Source organism: Serinus canaria, chromosome 2, assembly GCF_022539315.1.
Source record: "Serinus canaria isolate serCan28SL12 chromosome 2, serCan2020, whole genome shotgun sequence".
In the NCBI taxonomy this organism is placed as follows: Eukaryota; Metazoa; Chordata; class Aves; order Passeriformes; family Fringillidae; genus Serinus; species Serinus canaria.
The window spans coordinates 104304991-104329017 of NC_066315.1; the positions used below are offsets into that span (position 1 = coordinate 104304991).

Sequence of the window (24027 nt, forward strand, 5' to 3'; positions counted from 1 at the left end):
TTCATAAGAAGATCTCTATATGAGCAGAGCAGCTACAACACAGCCTGGTTTTAACTTTGGCCTATAAGAAGCTCTGCTGTTTCTGTTTCCACCATCATAGATAATTCAGGCAATTATCAAGTTGTTATACTGCACTCATGCCCAGGCTCTAAGAATTTCACTTCTCCTGAGCAGTTTAAAAATGCACACAAAACAAATACTTATTTTTAATTGACATGACAAGAAATACTCTTAATGAAGGCTTATTTTCACTATGAATAAAATATAAACCTTACCTATCAGTTAAAAAGGCACAAATGAGGTTTTTTGCCTCTTTAGAAATGTCACTGTCGTCAGGAAAAGTAAGGGAGTTCTTATGATTCATAATCTTACTGTACGTTCCAACCAAAGAATCTGCATAAAAAGGTGTATCACCTGAAAAAGCAGAACAAACATTAAAAAGAAGATCAAAATTATTGTAGATTTGATTTGCAATATCTGAATTACATATATAACAATGTATGCGACCAAGTGAACAAGAAGCAAGGACAGATGTTTGAGAGCTCTGCCAGAATTTTTCTAAAATATATTCTGTAAATGCCAGGATCTGTAAACCAGAAGAGATATAAAGTTTAAAAACAAGAGTGATTTTATCATGGGAGTCTAGTTAAGTTGTGCAGTCAATTCTGATGATCCTACTACTCACCTACAAGCATCTCATACAAGAAGACTCCAACTGACCACCAGTCACATTCCCGCCCATAGTAACCATCCCCTCCCTGGGACTTTAATACTTCAGGAGAGATGTAGTCTGGTGTTCCCACAGCTGTGTCACATCGTACCATTCCTTCCTACAAAACAGAGGAAAACAGCCAGGCCCAAATATGAGATCCAAAATTGCCAGTAAGTTCCATGAATTTACGCAGCTTAAGCAACATCAACAGACCCACATAAAATTTTGTCAACAAACATTATTTTTTTTTAATATATATATTTTTGAAGTCTAATCTGCTAAAGCCAGAACAAAGCACTAGATCTGTCAAACACAATGGAAGTTGCTTTAAAAACCTCAGTTAGCATCCAAGAAGTAATCAGAATTGCATCTAGTCCCTGCACACACCAGACAGCCACTCATGCCAGTATAAATGTGTCATCTGCTGACAGGATGTACTGTAAACAGTGAAAGCTCCTCTGTTAGCATAAACGGGTCAACATCAGGGATTTTGATAACAGGAACAGCTGAACTGCAAGTTTTTGGCCTCTGACCCAAGATACTGAATGGTAGGAAGACCAAAGGTAGATAAGGCTTTGAAAATCTGTGTAGAGAGACTTCAAAACAGGTAACAGATGAGAAGAACATTTGATGTTCCTCACACCCCTGAGAAAGTCTTTGCAGAACTGAGATCAGTCACACTGGAGCTGGCATCCAGAATGCTGAAGGTATAACCACACACCCTTTTCCAGTGCCATTCAGGCACTTCTGACATAATCCCATGCTACTCCTAGAAATGGATCAGTGGAAATACTTGTATAAAAATACAAAACTAAGCAAATAAAATAAATATTAATTTAGTGCTGCATATGTAGCAAATCCTAAATTAAACTCCTATGCTGAGCAGTTTTTCTTCCAGAGAATAACCTTTCTCTTTCAAAAGACTAGAGGAACCAAGACTAGGCTCAAGACTACTAGGATTTTTACACATAGCCTGCACTTGGTTTTCATTGGTGCCTTTTATTCAGCAGCTAAGTACAGTAATTTATTCAGATCTCCTGGAATATGATGAAAATATATTGTACATATTACACCAACTCTACTATGTATTTCAGATTTCCAAATATGTTTTCCTCAAACATACACATGGGCTGAGACAAACCAGGCAGTTTTGTGTAGGGAACAACAGTGCTACACAGGACATGAATACTTTTGCTGAACTTTCTTTTTTTTTAATGAGCTCAGAATACATTTTTTAAAATAAATAATTCCATGATACCTGTTTCCCTCAGATTTGTTCTCATGCTATGTCAGCAATGGCTAATAAATAAAACTGGTATTAAGCAACTGGCATGTCAGTTTTGATTCTTTAATTTCTGGCACTATGTAAAAATCATCTCATTTCTTTGCACTAACTTTTCATACCAAAATACTTAAAGAAATAACCCTGAGCTTCTAGAGACAATCAAAAGCTTGACTTCAGAAAAACTCTTCTCCAAAACACAGCACTTGAAGAATCATTTCTGCACTTTACATTGTCACTGAATAAGATGCATGAATCACAGAATCATAGAATGATTTGGGTTGGAAAGGACCATCTAGTTCCTTTCACTAGGCCATGAAGAACAATAAGGGAACAGAGTACACTCTTCTCATCTTGTTTGAACTTTTCAGTATCTTTTCTTTTCACATTTAAGTATGTTTTCTTTTCACAAACAGAAAAATCAAATTACAAACATATGATTACCTTGTTCATCTTCATACAAGTACCAAAATCTGCTAATTTTAAATGACCAGCTTTATCTAGCAGCATATTATCAGGCTTCACATCTCTGAAAGAAAAATATGTATTTTAGAAAGTAAACATTCAATTTATTAGATTTAACTTATGAGAACAATAGAAGTCAACTGCTTTTCAGATGCAACATTTTATGGAAAAACAGCAACATTAAAGCACCACTATTGCCTCTACTTTTTTTTGCTTTCTCTAAGTATCATGACCAACAGACTGCTGAACTACAACATTTTAAAAATTAGAAGACATGTAAAAATACAGCTTTAAGTCACCAAATTTAATAAATATGGACACTAATAATGAACCTCAAGTTCCTAAAAAGCAGTCACTGGTTATGTCAAATAGGCATTGAAAACACAGCTTCTTTCCTACACCACCTCTATTTCAAGGGAACAGTTGGATGTAATTTTCAAAATTCTATTATTGTGAACAAATATTTTCCCATGATTCAAGAGGAGTATTAACTTATTCCACTCTCCAAGTACTTCCACTATAGAAGTTTTCATAAAGTAACTGGTAAAAGTGCAGCATATTGATGTCATAGAACATACTGAAGCAGAACAGTAAGAAACAATTACCAAGATAGCTAAACACAAATTTCAAGAAAAAGTATATTTCAGAGACCTCAAAGGAGAACTCTGGCCATAACTGTCAGATGAAATGTGGTGCAAATGTACCAGTACATTCCCAACCAGAATAATTTTGGTTGGGAGGGATTTTTGAAAGACTCTCAGCTGCCTGAACAAATTATAGCTGCAAAGTCAGACTGAACTTCAAAGTTACATTAGGTTACTCAGAGTCAAATCTAGGCAAGTTTACTTTTTCTGAGGATGAATACATAACCTTTCTCTTGTACTGTTTGACATCCCTCATAGTAGAAAAAACAACTCCTAATGAATAGCTAGATATTCTCCTGTTGCAACTTTCATCTTTTCCCCATGCAGCTTCAAGCCTGGTCCACCTTTTCTATAAAGTGCTGCTGTGCAGCTGGTGACTAATGCTTTCTGTCCCGCCTGAACACTGTTCACGTTGTGAAAAGAGACAGTGCTGATCCTGGCAACGAACCTCTGGGGAACTGTTGGTAGCTGACTGCTGCTGGACAGCACAATCTACTGAAGGAGTTTCTAGACAGTTCTACATGTTCAAACTGCACCTTTCTAACCCAGCTGTATCTACAACCTTGCTGAAGTCAAGACAAACATATTCTGCCTTGTCAGCAAAGCCCATCATCTCAACACCGAAGGTTATTGCTTTGGGCAGGGCATGCACTACCCTTCATAAATCCATGCAGGCTGCTCACAACCACCTCTCCATCCACATGCTTGGAAACAGTTTCCTAACAATTTAATCCAACTGCCCTTAGGCTGGCTAGCCTTCAGCTCCTCTGACTCCCTCTTCCCAGCTGCCCTTCTTGGGGGAAGACAAGTATGCCATTTGTTTCCTTCCAGTCATCTGGAATCCCCCAATTCCCACACGCCTTCCAAGGTGACAGAGAGCAGTATCATAAGGCTACTTGACAGCTTCCCTACCACCCATGGCATGTGTACCCTGGACATGTGCATATCCAGTTTGCACAACTGGGACTCAGCTTGATCTTCCTCTGCCAGAGCAATGCCTTCCTCTCCCAAGCTCTACCACTGGGCACAGGACCCAAGAGGCCTGAAAGAAGGCCTTATCAAGGAAGGCTGGGCAAAGGCAGCAGCCTCAGCCATTCCCACTCCTTTGTCACTCAGTCACTGACCTATTAAGCAGTAGGCTCATATTTTCTTAAATTCTTTTTCATTCACCAGAGTTGAACAGATTAACTACAGGGGAAAACAAATTTAAAAAAAAAAAATCTCCTGGTGTCAAAATAATCTAAATTTTCATGAAAAAAAAAATCTCTCTGTGCTGCTGGCATCTTCTAATGCTTGCTTTCTAAAGCTTGCAATACACACATACAAATGGTTCATTCAGCCAGATAATTTACCCATTAGATGCAGCATAGCTACATAATTAATGATGCTCTAGATCCTACTCAAGCAATGGATTAGTAGTTTACTTTGCTTTGTGTTAACCTTTTCTGCAAAAGCTTACGTGTTAACACTAATCTTGTGACCAAATCACAAACTGAAAATGTATATACTATAGTGTATACTACACACTCCTCAAATTCTTCATGTATTTTCTGTTGAAAAATTTATTCTTCTGCTGCCAGTTAATAGAATTAAAAGCTAGAAACAGATACAAGTTCAAATATCAAAAAGAAAACTTTGCAACCTATCTGAGAAAAGACTACATTTCACTTTAGGGCAAGTACATAATACGAAACTAATCTAAGTCCCTTTGCTCTGCATCTCAATTTTCCATCTTGCCCCTCACAAGAAAACATATGGCTGGGAGATTTTCCTCACATTGCTCACAGAATCTTGTTTAATGGGTCACTGAGGCTTCAAATGCCTAGCAGAGAATTAATTCCTAACAGTGGATACTACTGTGATCAAATTCCCTACACAGCTTTTTCTAATCAAAAGAAAAGAACCATTTTGGGGCCAACATGCTCACACCATTTTTCTTCTTGTTATCTCTTGGTAAAGAGGGACAATTTCATTGCTTCCCAAAATGAGGAACATCAGCCTGCTGAACATCTTTTTTTTTACTATACACCTCAGATTTACAGTTTCTGATGGCAAGAACTTTTAAAATAGAATAATTATGGAATGACAATAAAGAAGTAGTATCTTTAATTTTAAAACTGCCTAAACTGAAGTAATTCTGGCAGCATCAGGAAATAAACAACCCTATGTAATATCTTTTTTCTTTCTCACCTGTGAATAAAACCCATTGAGTGAATTGCATCTAATGCAAGTACAACTTCAGCAGTATAAAATCTTGCCCATTTCTCTGGAACATCGTAGTTACTCATTAAATTCACAAGGTCCCCACCAGGCATGTATTCCATCACCATGTAAAGGTAACGGTCATCTTGGAATGCGTAAAATAACTGCAAAAAAGCAAAACCAAAAAATAAGCCAGTTATCTTCCAGTTATCTTTAATACTTTGCTTGTTGGCAAATCAAAGGCATTTCTGTGCAAGCAGATTTCCAAAGTAACAGAATTGCTACAATAACTGCAGCAACTCTGCATCATTCAGCAAACCTCCTAAAAAGAAATTAACCTCTAGAGCCAGATCCTCCATGCCCTTATATTACCCTGGAAAAAGTAGAGTTCTGGGTACAAATTATGATTAGTGAATTTGGTACAATGAATTTTGAGATCATTTCAAAGAATGCTCACTACACTTAGACAAAATGTTTTTTCTTTCTCACTGGGATGTTAGTGGAGCCATATACAAAGACAAAATTACTCTGCTGCAAACATCTGCCCGATTCTATTTGTATTATTAGTAAATGTTTATTTTTCTATTGTCAACATTTATTTATTATATAGAAAACGAGCCTAAACTTTAAACAATAAAATATTTCCCTTAAAGTTGCCAGTCATCCGTTCAGCACAAGTAGTGCAAGCAGATTTTTCTTTACTTAAAACTGTATGAAATTCCTAAGTTTTATTCTGCACAATCACACCCAGACAGATAGTAAAGCAGTTACCCATTTGACTTGGGTAAATCTTGAATGAGTTTGTGTAATTCCAACCTAACAGAAGAATTTATATGCTTAAGGGTAAGAACAGTTTAAATTAACAAGATGACATGTGCACACACAATGCTCGGTGATTGGTTCAGGCATGTTCCTTAGAACTTCAAAGGCAGCAGCACCTCCCAAAAAACTGTCAGTGAGAACACTGAAATGGGTAAAAAATAACCAGAGCAAGCATAATTTGCAAAGATACACACAGAAATTAGAATTTACAGAAGCTCTGCCTTAAATACGTCTTTCTGCTATGCTGGATGATTCAAATAACTGCTACAGAGCAGATGCACTAAAACATATCTGGCAAAGAGTTTTAATAATAAAGAGAATAGTTTATCATGCAAATGTAACAAAATACAGTTTGAAGCAAGTGTTATTATAACTGCTCTTTTGTATAGCATTGCTATACAAAATTGCTATTATCTTAGTCATGTATACCCTAGCAGACCAAAAAATCAAAAAAGAGACTTCAATACGTGTAATTCCAGGTCATGCAGCGTTGCAACCAAACTATTCTATAATGCCAACATTTTAAAAGTAGCATCACTTTACCTGAACAACCCAGGGACTATTTGCAAAAGCCATAATATCCCTTTCTTCCCAGAAGAAGGCAGAATCAGATCTTTTTATCATCTCAAATTTGCTCAGAAGTTTCATAGCATACACTCTCCTTGAAGATTTATGCCTTACCTGTGAAGACATAAATGTGACATACGGAATGCATTAGTTTGCCATATTAACACATGAAGAACATCACTGAAAACATTACTTTTCCTGCTTTACCCTTTAACACATTTTGTAAGACTCTTCAAATTACTGTAAAGGATTAGATACTGTACATCCACAAAATAATTACAACTGACAATGCATTACTTATAAAATACTTTCTAGAACTTTTCAACACATAAATCCACAGGCATAGGAGTCATGTAATCTGCATGTATGTGCCTTTAAAAGGACAAATATTGGCAGTTAGTGATGTTAAATACCATAAAGTTAAAACTATAAGCATTTTTCAGAGTTCATTAGCAGATGTGTATACTTGCTGCTGTATCTCCAGTTTCTCCCAGCACTCGATTAAATAAAGCAGGATTAACGAGCCTGGCTGCTAACCTATCACAAACAACACACATCTCTCATCTGTGAGAACTATGTCCACAAAAATCTGGTGTAGTCCCTGAACTGGCAGAAACTCTTCTAGCCCTTAAGACTTCAAGTGTCCATGTAAACAGTGGTAAAGGCTAATTTTCTTGATTATGAGTAATACACATTCCATTTTAAGAGACAAGACTATAATGCAAAACAAGTACTTGTGCAATTGGACAGGACTGAAATAGAACATTTTCAAAAACATTTCCATAAATTGTAAAGGAATAAAATTTTACTGAGACAAAGGCTTGAATATTTAAGACTGCATTTTCTGAACACTAAACTGAGAAACAGATGCATGAGCAAATACTACAGAATATGTTCAAGTGTACAAACAGAAACTCAACTTACCAACTGAACCTCCCCGAATGCCCCTCTACCGATCACCTTCACCACTTCATAATCTTCAGCTTTCATGCGCAGATCTCTCATTTTATTTACTGTGTCTTTATCTACAAGGAACAAAATTCAGATTTCATATATAGTCAACTTAATTCAACCCATTTGTCTAACCTCAATTTCTCATAGTTTTTAGAAGAACTGCTGCTCAAAGAACCTGCATTGCCATTGAAAAATTCTCTGCAAGAATGCATGACCTTATTCTTACAACCAGTTACCAAAACCTGATATAACCTACTGCAATGACTCTACTGTACAATCCTATTACAGGAAATCTTAATTTAGAAATTTCTTTTAAAATAATTATCTAAAAAAAAAAAAAAAAAAAGGAGATGCAAAAATTTCGTATCCAGCATAATCCTGATTGCAAGCTGCTCAGTATAAAAATATTATTTCTGAATAAATATGCAACACAGCTGGGAAAGGGCATAAGAAAATACACTACAAGACACTTGAAAAAATTTTTTTGAAAAACGTTATGCTTTTCTGCACTTTCATGATTCCTAATATTAAAAAAAAAGTAGATTTTAATTTAAAACATGCAGTGGGAATCACTGCAATTATTTATATAAACCTGTCATTCTATAAACTAGAATAATTTACAAACTCCCAGTGGGCAGATATTCTAATTCTAATTCCAAATTTGGTAAAAGATTAAAACAGTCTATTTTAATCCATGTGGGTCAACACTGGCATGAGACTACGTAGAAAATCTTCATGCTTCAGTATTTCTAAAAGCCAGGAAGTTCTACTAAAACAGAAATGCTTCTATATTAAAAAAAATGCAATGGTATTTTATTTTTAACATAGTATGCTGGGCCTAAAAGCAAAGTTTAGGGAGAACTAAGGACAGGGGAAGAAAAAAGAGGAGAAATAAAATATTTTAAGTTCATACGCTAAAAACTGACAAAACAGTTGACAGAAAATTATCACTAGATTTCCACCTAAACAGACCACAACCTAAAACAAAAGCTGCCTATCTACAATAAAAATTCAGTAAGATTTTATTACCTCAAGAGGAACACAGTTCTGTTTGAATACTCTGCAGCATTATTATCTAATGTAAAAAAAACATTTACAATGGAGCATACCACAGGCTTATTCTGGTAAATTATAGCAAAATTTTTAATTCTGACAAATTCTTCCACATAGGGAACAAAATATTCAGTAGTTCCAATAATGCATTGCCTTATTTGCCCTGGTGACAACTGGCTTACTGAAAAGGAGGAGCAAGATTGCACAGAACTAAAATGCGGCAATTTTCATGACAGCAATTTTCTAGCTATTGCTAACTTCCTCCCTAGTAATCTCACAACAGGAGGTTCACCTCTTCTGAACAAAAAAGCCTAAGCACAATATGAATCCTTTAAATAGTATTCAATCACAAGCATTGCCTTTGAATAAAGCAGAATTAAGGAAAACACATCCGAAGAGCAACCTAAACTAAGGATTTTAAAATAATGTAATCCAAGCTTCTGATCAGTTGCAAATTGAAATTTACTGAAATTTACTGAAATTGAGATACATAGTAACATACACTCAGTTATCTTCAGAGAACACCTTATAGTAACAACAGTGTTGGAAATTCGACCTCCATATTCTAGATCTGTTAAACAAGGTTTATCAGGCTGCAATAGACTTCAATAGGCAGTTTCTTATCTCCCAGGACCAGTGGAGGACCTGCCCAGTTTATGCTGTATGAACAGCTGGGGTGGCTCCCATGGCAAAATCACCCTCTCCCAACTTGCCCTGAACTTTGGGTATAGGCTCAGATGCTGCCTTGAAATAAACTGAGTCACCACTGCAAAGCAGGGCTCTGCAATACTCATTTCTTATTTCTTTTAATTCTATATGGTAGAAAAAGGATATGGTTCTACATTTGCAAAAATTATCCTCACAACCTCAGCTGGGAGAGGCAGATTTTGGAGGCTCCAAAAATATACAGTGCAAATTAGGGAGAAGTAAAGAGGGAACAAGGAGGTTCATAGGGCAACCAGTCTACAAAATAAAGGAAGCAAACTCCCATTTTATTTGCCATCTAGAAATTTATTTTAAATTTCTGCAATAATGTTGCACACCAGGCAGCTGATACTGCAAAAAGATTCTTTAAACAGTCTCCTAATAAAATAAATATTGTCTTTTTAATTTTTTTAATAGAAATTCAAGGCAAACTAAGACTTCACAGTTCCCTATAAGGCCACTACTCACACATCCACAGCTTGCTTTCATATTTCAGCAAACACTGCAAGTTAATGTTTCAAAGGCAGTTTGAAGGGAACTAATGTGTTCTGTTCTCCCCCTTCAGATTACTTCAGGTCACATCTTACACAGAATATAATTTATACCTAAAGGATATTCATTATCAGGTTGTAAATGTAAAAGTTTTCTTTCACTCAGCCCCTATTGCAGAAGTAAAGCTTTTTGAGACTCACTAATGATTTCACTACTCATAAAAATTACATTCAAATTATCTGTTGCAATGAGTATTTCCTTTGCCTGATACAACTTCTCTTTTCTTCAAGAATTTCACCACACCTTCTGAGTAAATAACTGAGTGTACAAAATGTGCATATAACTCAGCATATGGTATCAATACAGTTTGAACTGTGAAAAGTTAAATAGAACATTTGAGCTTAGGCTTTCAGTAACCAGCTTACGTGCAAATGAGCCATCAAACAGATCTAGTGGACTCAAATATTCACACAAATGGACATTAATGTAAAATAAGCATGACAAATTCACTATCACAGGCTACAGTTGCACCCAATAAACCATTTGAAAACACCATGGAAACAAAAAACCCCACTCCACATAAATTTCAAAGCAAAGACAAAAATTATTTTAGACAAATTACTTTATATTTACCACAAAAAACCTTTTATTATAGGATTGAATTGAATTGCTTAAGCCTGTAAAAATCTAACAGTATTAGCTTAATTTCAATTTTTGCCCATTTAGTCTACAGGCAGAAGCAAGTCTTCAATCAGCAAACATTTCTACCACCATCTTCAGAATTTGCCAGTTTGGCAGCCTTCAGATAAGTTTTGATTTATAAGTGCCTTTTTTGGGGTTTCCTTTGTTTGTATCTTGATTTTTTAATTATGAAAATTATGGAACTATTATTAATATTAAAAAATCAACTTTACTATTTTAAAATGTTATTATACAGTATAATGTGCAGGAAACCTTGCAGTGGAAAAATACAAAGTAAATGCAGAGAATTCTGCAGACACATCAGCTGCAAACACAAGTAAATAAATTAGCTATGCAGTATAAGATTTTGATGAAAAGAGACCTTTTATACTAAAAAATCCAAAAGCTTACAAAATAATGCTCCAATTTTGTTAGTGAACAAATATTTAATATGACAGTGTACACATCACTTTGCCAGTTTACTGTTAATTGCTTATGATATCCTAGTACATGAAAATAGAAAACAAGTTATGGGAATCCAAGGAGCTGCCCTAACAAAGACAAGAGGCCTTTCTCTTAAAAGGCTTTGTGCCACTTCAGACAAGGCCATTTACAAGGGCAACAGATTGGACATTCAATTGCTGGGGATGAGATTTGCATAGGCAGCTGTCACTTCTCAGTGGGAAATAAATAAATAAGACTCTTGCATCCAAAACCTCAATGCACCCCAAACCCCATGCTGCCTTTCAAAGAGCTAGAAGAGGTGTTTTCTTTTTGATATTGCAGACTTCTGTTATTAAATAAATTAAACATTAAATACTTACACCTGTTTAAGAAGTTATCAATGTTCTTGTTTTTTCTTAAGGCAGGAAAATCCAAGTCATATACCAAAGCATCTAATCCATCCTGAAAAAAACCAAATAAACAACAAGTAAAATTAAGTATTTGAAAAAAATAATAACACATGCTGCTAATGGAAGAGCCAAGTTAAAGAAACAGTTGTCCCTATCAATCTTCCATGCAAATGAAATCATTCACATTTATTTAATGACTGTTAGCAGTTATGTCAAACAGCTGTTACTCCTTCACTTCCATGGGACTCATCAAAATTTAATTCCATATGCTTCTATGTATTATTACCTTAATTAGCTCCATTCTTACATGAAAATAATTACTTTTTCCAAATGCAAAAAGAACCAATAGCAGTTCTAATGAAGTTCAGTAATATTAAAAAGTCACAATGCATCGCACAGTAGGCACTTGAACATGAAATGGCAACTGGCAAATAGGACAAAGATGGTAATTTAATTTGCAGAATCAAACCCCTGCATTTTATTCATTGAATTCAGTGTGAATTCTCATGAACAAGATGTGGGCTGTATACACTCCTACTTAAATCTAGAAACAAACAGCCACAAGCCCTACATCTGGCACTACTACCACAGCTTACATCCCTATAAACAAAAGCAAACTAAACACCATCAGAAAACCCAATAGAAAAATACAATGAAGAAGGAGATAGTTTTAAGGTCTCATTAAGCGCTGTGAACTTTGTGACTTACAGTTTAAAACTAAGTTTGTTACTAGGTATAAATGATTCCTCAGTGGGTAGCATCTTCTTGGAGAAAGACTAAGCCCAGTTTTTGGCTGGAAACCATAGATATGGCTTCAACTGAAAAATGATCAAGTATTCTAGGAATTAGGTAACAAAGAATCAAAGTGCATTAGAGAGTCCTCTCTCCCTCAGGTAAGCGTAAGTGACAACTGCAAAAACAGAGACAAAGGTCTTCAAATACAAATTGATTGATGCTACCAAAGCATGAGATGCCAGAGATGTCCTACTATTTTCTTGTCCATTCATAACTAGGTGTTTATGTTATGTATTTTTAACCTGCCTGAAGTGAGATATTAGACCAGACATATCTCTGATCTGGTCAGTTCAGATCTGACTAGACCTAATTTGATTGCTTTCAGCTTTTAAAAGGATTTTTCTATCCTTTTTTCAGGATTGAAAACTGATCCATCAGTCTTTTGTTAAGTATATCAAGTTAACTATGCCTGAACAAAAGCTAGAGCATAAGGTTTTTGAAAGCTTTTTTTCCAGGAATATATAGTTGAGAACACGTTTGATTTAGACTGAAATAATAGTCTTTGATATTTCACTTCAAATTCAAACCTATTTTTCACCTCAGTCTTTATGACTGACTTTTAACTATAAAAAATCCCAAGTGCTATCAAAATCAAAATTATTTCTTGGCTTGCAGAAGTATGTGAGGTAGAATATATTTACTTCAGATATAATAAGAATAAGTAGTAAAATCATGCTAGAATTTGAAAATGGGTATCTGCAAGGATAATCAAAATTACTTTAAAGGCCGGTATTATTAGAAATGTCAATTTCATAAAAACATTCCTTTTTTAAGCTACCTCTGCCTACAGTGGCTCATCTTGAACTAAGAAATGCTAAAATGAAAACAACACAAATCAAGAAAAGCATCACAGTATTTCACTTCTCAAAAATTAAGTCAGGTTTTGCATCTTGTGCATTAAAGGATCATCTTTTTGGACTGACACTGATGATGAAAAAAGAAAGCAAATAGCAAGGGAACAACATTAAAGCAGTCAGTCGTAGAAATAATAGAGTATGAGCCCAACAACAATTTGGACTCAAGACAGATGCAGAACTAAAGCTAGGCAGGCAGGGTAACTGTAACTTGGTGAGAAATACTTTACAAAGTACTACAAGACACCTTTTCCAAAGACACGTGGTAAATATCCGGGAAATCCAGGAAAAAAATTGAATTCTTTGCTTCTGTTGAATAAATTTAATGGAGAACCATGTGATAACTGCTTGCACAGCAGTAAAAATCCCACCAGCAGCTTCTGTGCATTTATCTCCATGCTGTCTGAAGGAGTAGGAAAACACCAGCTAGGAGGCTGCTGGGACCCATCCAGTGATTCCTAAAAGCAAATTAGAGATGGCAATGAACTGTAAAGCTGGGGTTCAATCTGCTGTGAAGCCTTCCAATCTGTAGAGTCAATTGATTCATCCAGGTTCACAGCTAACACAAAACTGAACCACGCCAAGCAGAAGCACAAAATTCTCAAATCCTGGTTGGCTCTGGAGTTGTGCAATTATCTGTTTCAATTCAAGGCTTGCTTCAAAAGCCAAAATTCACTCTTTTACTTTATAGAAAGAGAGGTTTTAAACACTGAATACAAATATATACAAAAAATGGCAATACGTTTAACTTCATAACATTAATCTTACTTTTGTATCATACTCTTTCTTTGAAAATACTAAAATATAAGCTCATGCCTGAAGAAGCATAGAGAAAACTTCATGGTTTCCTTAGTGTCTCAGGCATGTTAGGTATTTTGTCATGTTATTTTTAAAAGTTTAATTTAAAGATGGGAAAAAGTATACAAACTCTTTTTTAACAAGCAAAAGCAAATTTCAATACTGTTTAATTCACAATTCACCATGTACAATGTTTCCTGTTCTGTTCTTCACCTTCCAGTTCTTAGATGTGAACTTTATCAATCAAAATACTTAACTAAACAACTCTAAAATACAGATTTAAGCTCTTGATCTTCCATTCATTTCAAATCATATTTCAAGATCATGCAAACACTATCTAAGGAAGCTACATGCCAAGAATTGCTTATTTAAAAGGCTCTTCAAGAATCAGCTCCCCTTCACTACCGTATCCAGAGAACAAATTAACCTGGTTCAAAACTTTCATTAAAAAAATGTAATGATGGATGATATTCTATAATTAAGAGACTTACAAATCCTTAACTCTCAAAATAATTATTTTCTTCAACTGAAATAAGTTTCTGAAGAAAAAAAATACCTTGGCATTATTTTAGTGTCAGACCGCAAATGCAAGACTAAGCTTGAAGCAATTTTATAGAATCATAATTAATGGAAGTAAAATACTTAGGATACCTAGTGTATAACCAAAAACATGAAACAGCCTATTTCACTTACATTAGCCAAAGCAGAAGAACTTGCAAACACTACAAGCTGTCCCAGCACAAAGGGAAGCACAGAAGCACAGCTATTTTTAAATAGTATCACTAGTGGACAAACAGGGAGGAGTACACAAGCTCAAAGTGAGTGCTGGTTCAAAGTGGAGCGGGTCAGAGAGGTGGGAACATACCATGGAGTTGTAGAAATAATGGCTTGCAGAAAAAGGGTTAAGTCCAAATGAGACATGATCATTATTGCCAGTGGCTGCTGAGATAGAATGAAGAAAGCTGAGAGGTGAGCTATCTTGGTCAATCTTTCAATATGTCATCTGATTTTTTTTCCAACACAGAAAGGAAGAGACATAATCTTTCAATCAAGACCTATTGCAGCCATACTCTTCTCCTCTTAAAGGATGACAAGATGTCATTAGAACAGGCAACCATATATCCAGTAGTTCCATGCACTGTATTAAAACAAGACAGCCTCAATTTTATGATGGCTTTTTCCTCCACTTGGATGGGTGCCATGTATTTTTAGGATGTATCTTCTTTAAATACAGCACATTCCATACTTCTTGGAAACATATATTGTGGCTTAGAGGTATTTTCAGCTAATACTAAGTTCTACTTATTTTGTCATTACAGAGCAATTTTGCTGTTTAGCTTTCAGGTCTACACAGACATTTTCCTTTTATTACATTATATTACTAAAATAAAATTAAGATTACTAAAATAAATGGGTTTATACCTCCACTTACATGGTAATCAGTATTTCAGAGGTGATTAAAAAAAGAACAGGGAAAAAACTTCATTTCTAATGTTCATCAGTCAGTTTCATGGTCTGATACAGCCTTTTCTATATCACATTCATTCAATGAAATCATCAATAGTTTCATCATCTGTTTAAAAGACCTCATTTTACTATTAAATTTTAAAGAGGGCACACTAGGGAGTCATTACAACATGCAGAGTTCTTCCTTATGAAACCAACAATTCCACATATTCTGTTGGTTGAATTTCATTCATTACTACACCATACTTAAAAGTTTAAAAGGTATAGTTATATGGAATAAAACCAAAGGTCAGACTAGATGTATAGACTGGCTCTGGAGGTGACAGTAACAATGTCCAGAAAAGAGGATATGAACAACCACTGCTCAGCTGTATGTGTGAGCCAGAAATGTGTCACAGTTGACTGCCATTTTGTCAACTAGGACAAGAATTTTCTAGGCAACATTTTCTTTGGTGATTTTTGTCTAAATGTTTTCCCCGCTGCATTTACAGCATTGCACAGATAGGAATTCCACCACCTACAGGCTATACAAAAGTGTACCTCATCTCAAGCTTACCACTCTTAGCCAAAAAAGGGACAATGACTCTTTACCCATCTCCCCCAAGACACAGCTTTACACACTTGCAGCATTTCATCACTGGCCAACTCTCTTCCAATTATCCTTGTATGAAAGTTATTTCAATTCCCACCATCAGCAACCTCTGACGATTTGTTATTTCTGCCATGTACTGTTTAACTGGGGCACATGTGGAGAAACTGCATGTTGTGTTTAAGTTGTGAGCACACCGTAAGTACACAATGCATTACAACAGTTCCTGTTCTGGGCTTCATTATATTTTCAATTCTTCACTGAAATATCTGCTTAGTTTTTATAGTCACTGTGTACTAGATTGATTCTTTCACAAAACTAGGCATTACAAATCAAAGCTAGTTCAACATAACCTAACTCCATAAAGATGAGAGGTTTTTCTCCCATGCACTCAATCAACATTCAAAGATGAATTTTACCTACCACTTTTAATCAGCCAGGCACAAATTATTCATTTCTTCTTTGACTTGCTAGATCATTAATTTTTACTGCTCTACCATCATAAATTGATCATTATTCACCATTTTATATCTCTTATGACTGTGAAATACCACACACCTGTTAAACTCCATTATCAAACTGTTTTGAATAGACTGATCACCAGCTTTCCATCTACTCATACAAGTAGCCAAGCCCAACAGCCTTTGCCATTACTTTCCCTTCACTTGTTCTAAAAATACAGAATGCTGTAACTTAAAACTTACCATTAACACATGCATTACCTACACAATCTATTAATGCTGAATTTCTCAGGTTGTTATGCTAACTTTTTATTAGATTAACCTAAAATGGACTGGTTTTCTTCCGTTTGTCTTAAGCAGTTTCACATTAACTGGATTTTTCCCAAATTTTGATCTAAACCTACTTCCAAAGTTTTAATGCATCAAACTGCCTGTATTAGAGTTCTTCACTCTGCAACTACATTCCCTAATTTCAAAATTCACTACAATTATGTAATGCAGGTTTCATTCAGATGTTTGAATTAATATTAATTTTATAGGGATATTTGAAAATATACACTATCAACCAATTCCAATTTAGCAAAACATATCTCATGATTCATAAGTGATACGAAGTAGAAAATGCAATAAATGAGTGACATTATCAGGGTACAATTATAGCATTTTTATATTTTGAAATTTGACTTATACACATTATGACAAAGTATCATCTCGCCCAAATAAAACAGATGAAATTCAGTCAAAACTTTGTTACTGGGACAATTATTTTACTATTTATTTAGCATTCAAAGCACTAAAAAAGTACTTAATGAGTACTACCAGCATACAAAATTTGCATTCCTTGGACAGACTGGCAGTTAGCCAAGTTTAAACTCTTTGCCACTTTTCCATTTTTTCAAGAGACAAAATTAAGTCTTAAAATCTGCAACTCTTAACAATTTGTATTTTGGCTCCCTGTATTGTAGCCATTTTCCTATCCCTACAGCACTATGATCTTCCCCCCCTCACTATCAAATCAACAAATCTGACTCACCTTATTTTGCACATTCATCATAATTGACAATAACGTCCTGTCATAGGTAATTCTCTGGTCAACCATGCCAATAGTGCTACATTTATCTAGCTCTAATCAAGTACACAAAAGATCCCATTAAGTTTTAAGTTAATCACACTCATTAATTTTGCTGTCCAAGTAAGAGAATACTGCTATTTAACACTTCATCTTTAAAGGGGACAAGAAAATGTAGACAGAATTAAGGCACTTCACTTAAGAATTTTCATTAAATTGTTAGAGCAGGCAAAGTAAACAAACCGCCATGTGAGCCTGGTAAAAGGCCCTTGATTCATCACCCAGCACGACAGAACTCTACAGAGCTCCTTCCTCCCTAGTATCCTGCAATACTCCCAGGAGTTCTTGGAAATTTGGTTAAACACATAGCCTTTCAAACAGAAATATTGGGGGGGGGGGGTGTTAACTCAATAAAGAGCAAGAGTTTGACTCAGTGAAAATTTAACTGAATAAGGAGATCTTGAAACTTCAAGGCAGTATTATTGAAAGCAGTATGGACTATTGCTTTCATTTTGACCATCTTAAAGGGTTATTCCAAGTGAAGTTGCAAACTTCACCCACATTCTGTGCGCTTCCATGTATAAGTACATGTACTTCTGTATTTCAAACAGTAACTGTTCAACACTTGCACTGACAAATTCCTGGAATATACATTTCCTACATGACTCACCAGATTATAAATCAATACAGATATCTCAATTTATACAGATATACACAAACACATACAACAAAATACCCACTGAAACTAACATCAGAGCCAAAAGACCTCTCAATACTCTTATATCCATATTAGCACTTTAGGAAACCTCAGGTACAAGTCTACCAGACAGATACACATACAAGCAGTAATTCTTTTTCACATGCACTTCTGGGTGTTGCTGTTTTGTCACTTCAGCAATGGATCTTACCACCTGAAGCATCTCCTAAAATAAGCTAAAACAAAATGTAGTGCAAATCTGTGAAATCAACCTATATACAGTAAGCATGCAGGAGTACTGCCAGCTCCCACGACAAACCTCAGTTCTTTGCTAAAACAGAGGCTAAGTCACAGATCCTTCACACCAGAGCCCCTCTCTGTCCACTGACTAGATGGAGAAATCTTGAATCACTAGATCTGCTCTGAATGACCCCTATTTGTGAGACTATTTTATGCCTAAAATTATGGAAAACTGACATTGTTTGAAGATGTGTTCCAGAAAATGTATTTCAGTGGGTGTTTCTTTCCACTCCAAATCCTAACACTATATTACAACATTAATTTTACTACAATAGCATAATTTCTTGTGGTCAAGAGTCTTTACATCCAAAATTCATTTTATTACATTACTGCTTTATTATTTCAATTAGTCATCAGAATTAATTCCTCTTAGTATTGCATCGTTAGGAACAACTATCAGTTGAGAGAGCAGTGTCCTCAAGGATGATGAAGAACACAGACCAATATAGCACCAAGAATGTATTCAGTAAAATCTAGGCAGAAAACAGGTACCATATAATTTGAAAATGGTTCAGGAAGATGTGAAATGGGAGTAAAACCTGACTGCCATTAAGTCAAATTATACTGATTCATTTCACAGCAAGTGAGACCGCTGGATCCTTGCAGCTTCATTTCCTTAAAAAAAGGTTCCCTTGCATTGGTTAATATGCTCTGTGGACAAGTTTTACAGACTTAAAAGCTTCTATAACAAATGTGGCACATTCTACCATGAGAAGAATACTTTACATAAAAAGACTAACACAGTTGTAGAATTAACTGAAAGACTACAGAGATTCTTTATATTTTAATGTGTAGAAAATAAGAAAATAGATAGCCTACTTTAGGTTTAAATGATTTATCAAACCATGTCTGAACTAACACTAGAATTAAATAAAGCCTAAGTACAGCTTTTTAAATCTGCCCTTTTCAAGAAAACTGTACTAAATGTGATTAACACAAGCACGCCTAAAACATATATATTTAAATAGTGTTAGAAGAAGTACGAGTCCTAGTCAGGCGCGCTGACTGATGTTTATCACCATGGAAGCAGCATTCCATAGCCACTGCAGCACTTGGCATAAGGAAATGCCTCACAGGTCTAGAGTTCCCAGCTACTGTAACAAATGCAACTGGAGATGAGCAGACAACCTGACACACTATCCACAGAAATACCTTGTGGTGGAAAAAAGTGACTTTACATGCTTTCCACTTCACAAAGTTATGGTGCTAACCAAAAATACAAGGCAAGCCCTGTTCTCTCAACTAAGATATAAGATTACTACTTTTTTTTTTTTTTTAAGCCAAACATCACTTGTAAATTATATCAGCAAATGCTCTTTGAGGTCCCCACAGCTTTCTTGGTTATCCTGTGAGGGCAGATTCTTCCACAGGCAGCAGAGAGATCTGCTGTTCTGATTTGGGAGTCCCAACCTTTTCATTTGAAACACAAACACTCAAAACTACCAATTTAGATCAATGGGAGTCAACACTCTAAGAAACGCTCATTAGAAAGCAAAAGTAACATGGATAAAAATTAACACTATGGATGCAAATACTGGTACATAACTTCCCTTCGACAAAATGTATAAAGACAGATTAGAGATAGGAAAGAATGAAGACAAACTGGTCCAGTCCCAGCTCAAAAGTCTAAGGCTTCTTCTGCAGCAACCTGCAAGGAGTCAAGCAAAGACTTCAACAAAAGAAACAAACCTGCACAACTCCATTAAGAAATAGTGGTATTTACCAAAGGAAACAGAACCGCCTTCACATCTGTTGCCTAGGAAATTGCTGTCTGCCTCCCATATTTTTTGCCAGGCAGGTATCCCTGAAACTTGACTTCAGAAAGTAAGCCTTAGTCACTTGGGCAAGATGCAAATTAGCAAGACACCAACATGTCCACAGGAGTTATTGCAAACAACATAAATAAAATTGCTTTAGCTCTTGTAAAAGCTTTCAAATACGTAAAGCAACTTTAGATCTCTTAGCTTTACATTAGACTAAAACTAGCGAGAGTTCTCCCATCAATACCTTAAATTGCTGCTTCTAGCTCTCCCACCATGCTTCTGCCTGAAAAGTGATACCTTTGCTATCAAAACAAACAAACAAAAAATATTACCATCAAAGTATGCAATATAATAAGTCACTGGAAAGGATACTAATTTTTCTGTAAAGCAACAATACCTTAGCAGCCATACTAAACCTGCTGTCACCTGACCTGGACTATGTTTGCTGCAAACATTACTAAATGCTAACTACAGACATAAACAATAAATTATATAACAATAAAAAGGGAAGTTTTCTCTTTAGCTTTGACAACTTGGTATTGGAGATTATATTAGCTCAATAATTATGCTTTACAAAAAGACTCTAAAAAGGTGCATCAAGGAAAAAAAAGCCCTCTGGTAGTAATAAAATCCACCCCACAGAAAAATAATCTGTGGACTGGAAACAGACTCTGAGAACAAAAGTACTTAATTTTTTTAAACAGAGCACAGACAATTAATTGAATTACTTTTCAAAAAGAGTGAGAACATGGTAATTTTTCTAGCAGTCTGGAAACACACTTACAAAATCTCCCCTTCCCCACCACTAAAAGGGAAATCCTTCCTTAAAACTCTGCAAGTCAAAACACTTCTACCATTAGAGGCAAATAGCCATGAGAGAAGTCCAGAAATGAAGATTATGAAAGAATTATACTAAAAAAACTCTGTAGAAACTGAAATAGTGATTTGTAAAGCAATATGCCTTTCCTTAGTGTCACATGCTAACCAATCTGCAAAACAAAAAATATGGGAAGTTGAGCACAACTGAAGCAAGGAATCAACTCTGAGAAGCTTCTTTGATTGCGCAATCTCCCATCGGAGCTCTCGCTACATTTCTGCAATAAACATTCCAGCACAAGCAATCACACGTCCAGCAGATATTTGAAATATGCAACTAAAAAAGAACTTAACACTATTTAAGAATTTGTGCATTGTTAGGCAGTTTTGTATTGCAAACCCTAGTGAAGCCCATAGACTTTTTCGTGCATTAATTAAAAGGAAAAACATCACTTTCAACAAAAAAGATGTCTGCAAGCATAAACCCAATTTTTTTTTATTTGTTCTTTTTTCCATGATGAATACACCCACAAAAATGACTTTCAAGTAATGTTATTTTTAAAAAAGGTTATAAAAATTCCATGAGAATTATTTTAGATATAGACAAGTTATTTCTATTTCCAACCACTTAGATTCGCCAGACTTAATAGGATTTTGTAACTAACAGGAACAAAACAGGAAGTTTTCCACATTTTTGGGAAATTTTCACTGTTAATGTAGAACAAAAACAGTTCTGCTAGCAGATAGTTCCCAGAGTCCAGAACCCAATGCATTAAATTTATAAATTTAAAAAAACATGCTTTAACCATTACCTTCAAGCGATTTTTCTTTAAAAGTGTGAAGAGACAAGCTCTCTGTCAAAACCACCTGAAGAAAAAAATGGTAGCATATACAGACAATGCCACTAGTAACACCATTTTAATTAATACTGGATGTTTAAGTATATATTCAAGTCACTATTAGTGACTACTTTCAGGTCAAAAAATATCCCCTCAACAGATGCTTTCAGAGAAGTTGTGGATGTCCCATCCCAAAAAGTCCTCAAGCCAAGCTGGACAGGGCTTTGAGCAACTTGGTCTAATGGATGGTGGCTGCCCATAGCAAGGTGGTTGGAACTAGATGATCTTTAAGGTCCCTTCCAACCCAAAACATTCTACAGTTCTCTGATTTAAACCAAATCTCTAAGTACTCCTTTTACCCTTTCTGACACCATAGTATAGAATCATGACTAAAATCCTAAATGCTTTGGACTGCATGTGAAAAAAGAAAGGTGTAAGTATAAAACCAAGAATTTACATGAAAACATGGTTCCGTGTTCCACATTCCAGTACTGAAATGACAGAACAGAACCAAAGCTGTCCATGAAAACTTAAAAGGTGGCTTTCTAAAAACTGCGAGTCTGTCTCATTATAATCAGTAAGGATTTTATCATATGTAATACTGCAACAATATAAGCCAGTTTATCTGGGATTTTCAAGTACAGTATTTCAAGTCTAGAGGAAGAGAGGAAATGTTAGAAATCTATTAGAGGATCCATCATTTTTCATTTCATGGAAGTCCAAAGATGTGATTTATCACGCTTACAAGACTGTTAGGGACATACAACTAAGTTTTTCTTTGCTCCTTTTCAGGCTCTGAGATTAAAGTTTGAGGAAAACTAAAGCCACTGACTCCATACACCAAGAAAGAAGTTTTTCCCCAACATTTCCATTGCTCAATCATGACACATGCATTCCTAATACACTTGCTAAAGCATGAGACACAGAGAGCAGAACTTCATAAAACAGTGGTATTCAACTTCTACAACACTGGGTATTTTCACCAAGCACATATACTGTCATCATAAGGATGTAAAATACTAAAATACTAACAAAGAACTGTAAAAGCAACTATTCTACCAACTTGTCCAGCTACATCAAAAGAGTAAGCCAACTCCTCCCCAATACCATTCTTCCTCCATAGCACTCCAGAACCTGAGAAAAACAGCCACCTACCCCCTCCCAAACAGGATACAGTAGACTCCAAAGACATGATTTTCTTTTGGATTTAGAACACGGGAGAAAACAAATCTTAACACAAGAGGAAAGAGAGCCAGGGCTGTCTGGATCATTGCCACAACCATGGAATCTTGTCAAAGTCTCTCTTGCCTGTCCTTACAAGGGAGCAAGACTGAGCTTGGGCTGATTAACTTAATCTCTACAGGAGATGAGGGCAGGCAATATTTTTGTCACATCATAAAAGCCTGCCACGAGACAAATCAGAGTGCACTAACATGGTATTTTCTGTTCCTCCATCCTACAGACCATTCTGAGTAGCTGTCATTTACCTTCTCATCAAGCAGAGAGCAAAACTGATAAAAATGTGTTTTTTACAAAATAAACCGAAAGGAATTGAAAAGCTACTTTTTACTTCCATCCAAATTCTGTATGATTTTTACCCCAGGATTTGCTTTATAAGAACATTTTTCCAGTATCTAACTTTTAAGAGAAGTCATTTAAAAAGCACTGCTTTCTTGGAAATCTACATGAACTAAGAGATTAGAGATACATTGTATGTGTGTATAAAAATATTTAAAAAACAAGTAATTCAAAGGCCATGTCAAATGAAGTCAGGCAGTATCTGCCACTTCCCATTCATGTAAATTCTGTGTTTGTAAAACACAGAGGAAAGCAGGTTTCCAATTTCTAAATACTACGAGGTATCAACACAATGCAATTCAGAGCAGCAATATCAGCTCAAGATTTTAGAGTCACACTTTTGTCAGACGTCCTGCACTTCACTTCCCAGAAGTCTGCTGGACCACAGAGCCAATTCTGAAGAACTACATATAACATGGATGGAAACAGTAATTTTGGAAAGAGATGCTTGTTAACAATGATGGTCATTTTATAAATTAATATATCTAGCCTCAGAGACTTCAAAAGGAAATGAAGAAGGCAGTGATATCTTTTGTGATATTCAAACAAAATGCACCAGCATTAAAGT

General features: G+C 35.5%; 1 protein-coding gene across 1 annotated transcript in view; it reads right to left on the reverse strand.

Annotated features, from left to right (window-relative positions):
• The window catches only part of ROCK1 (Rho associated coiled-coil containing protein kinase 1), an 83327-nt gene that overhangs the window by 40285 nt on the left and 19015 nt on the right, over window positions 1-24027 (reverse strand). The window contains exons 2-8 of the mRNA XM_009102432.4: window positions 11404-11485; window positions 7619-7719; window positions 6671-6808; window positions 5294-5469; window positions 2439-2523; window positions 686-830; window positions 276-414 (exon numbers count right to left, since the gene is read on the reverse strand). Of these exons, the coding sequence (XP_009100680.1) occupies window positions 276-414; window positions 686-830; window positions 2439-2523; window positions 5294-5469; window positions 6671-6808; window positions 7619-7719; window positions 11404-11485 (866 nt within the window). The remainder of the gene's footprint in view (window positions 1-275; window positions 415-685; window positions 831-2438; window positions 2524-5293; window positions 5470-6670; window positions 6809-7618; window positions 7720-11403; window positions 11486-24027) is intronic.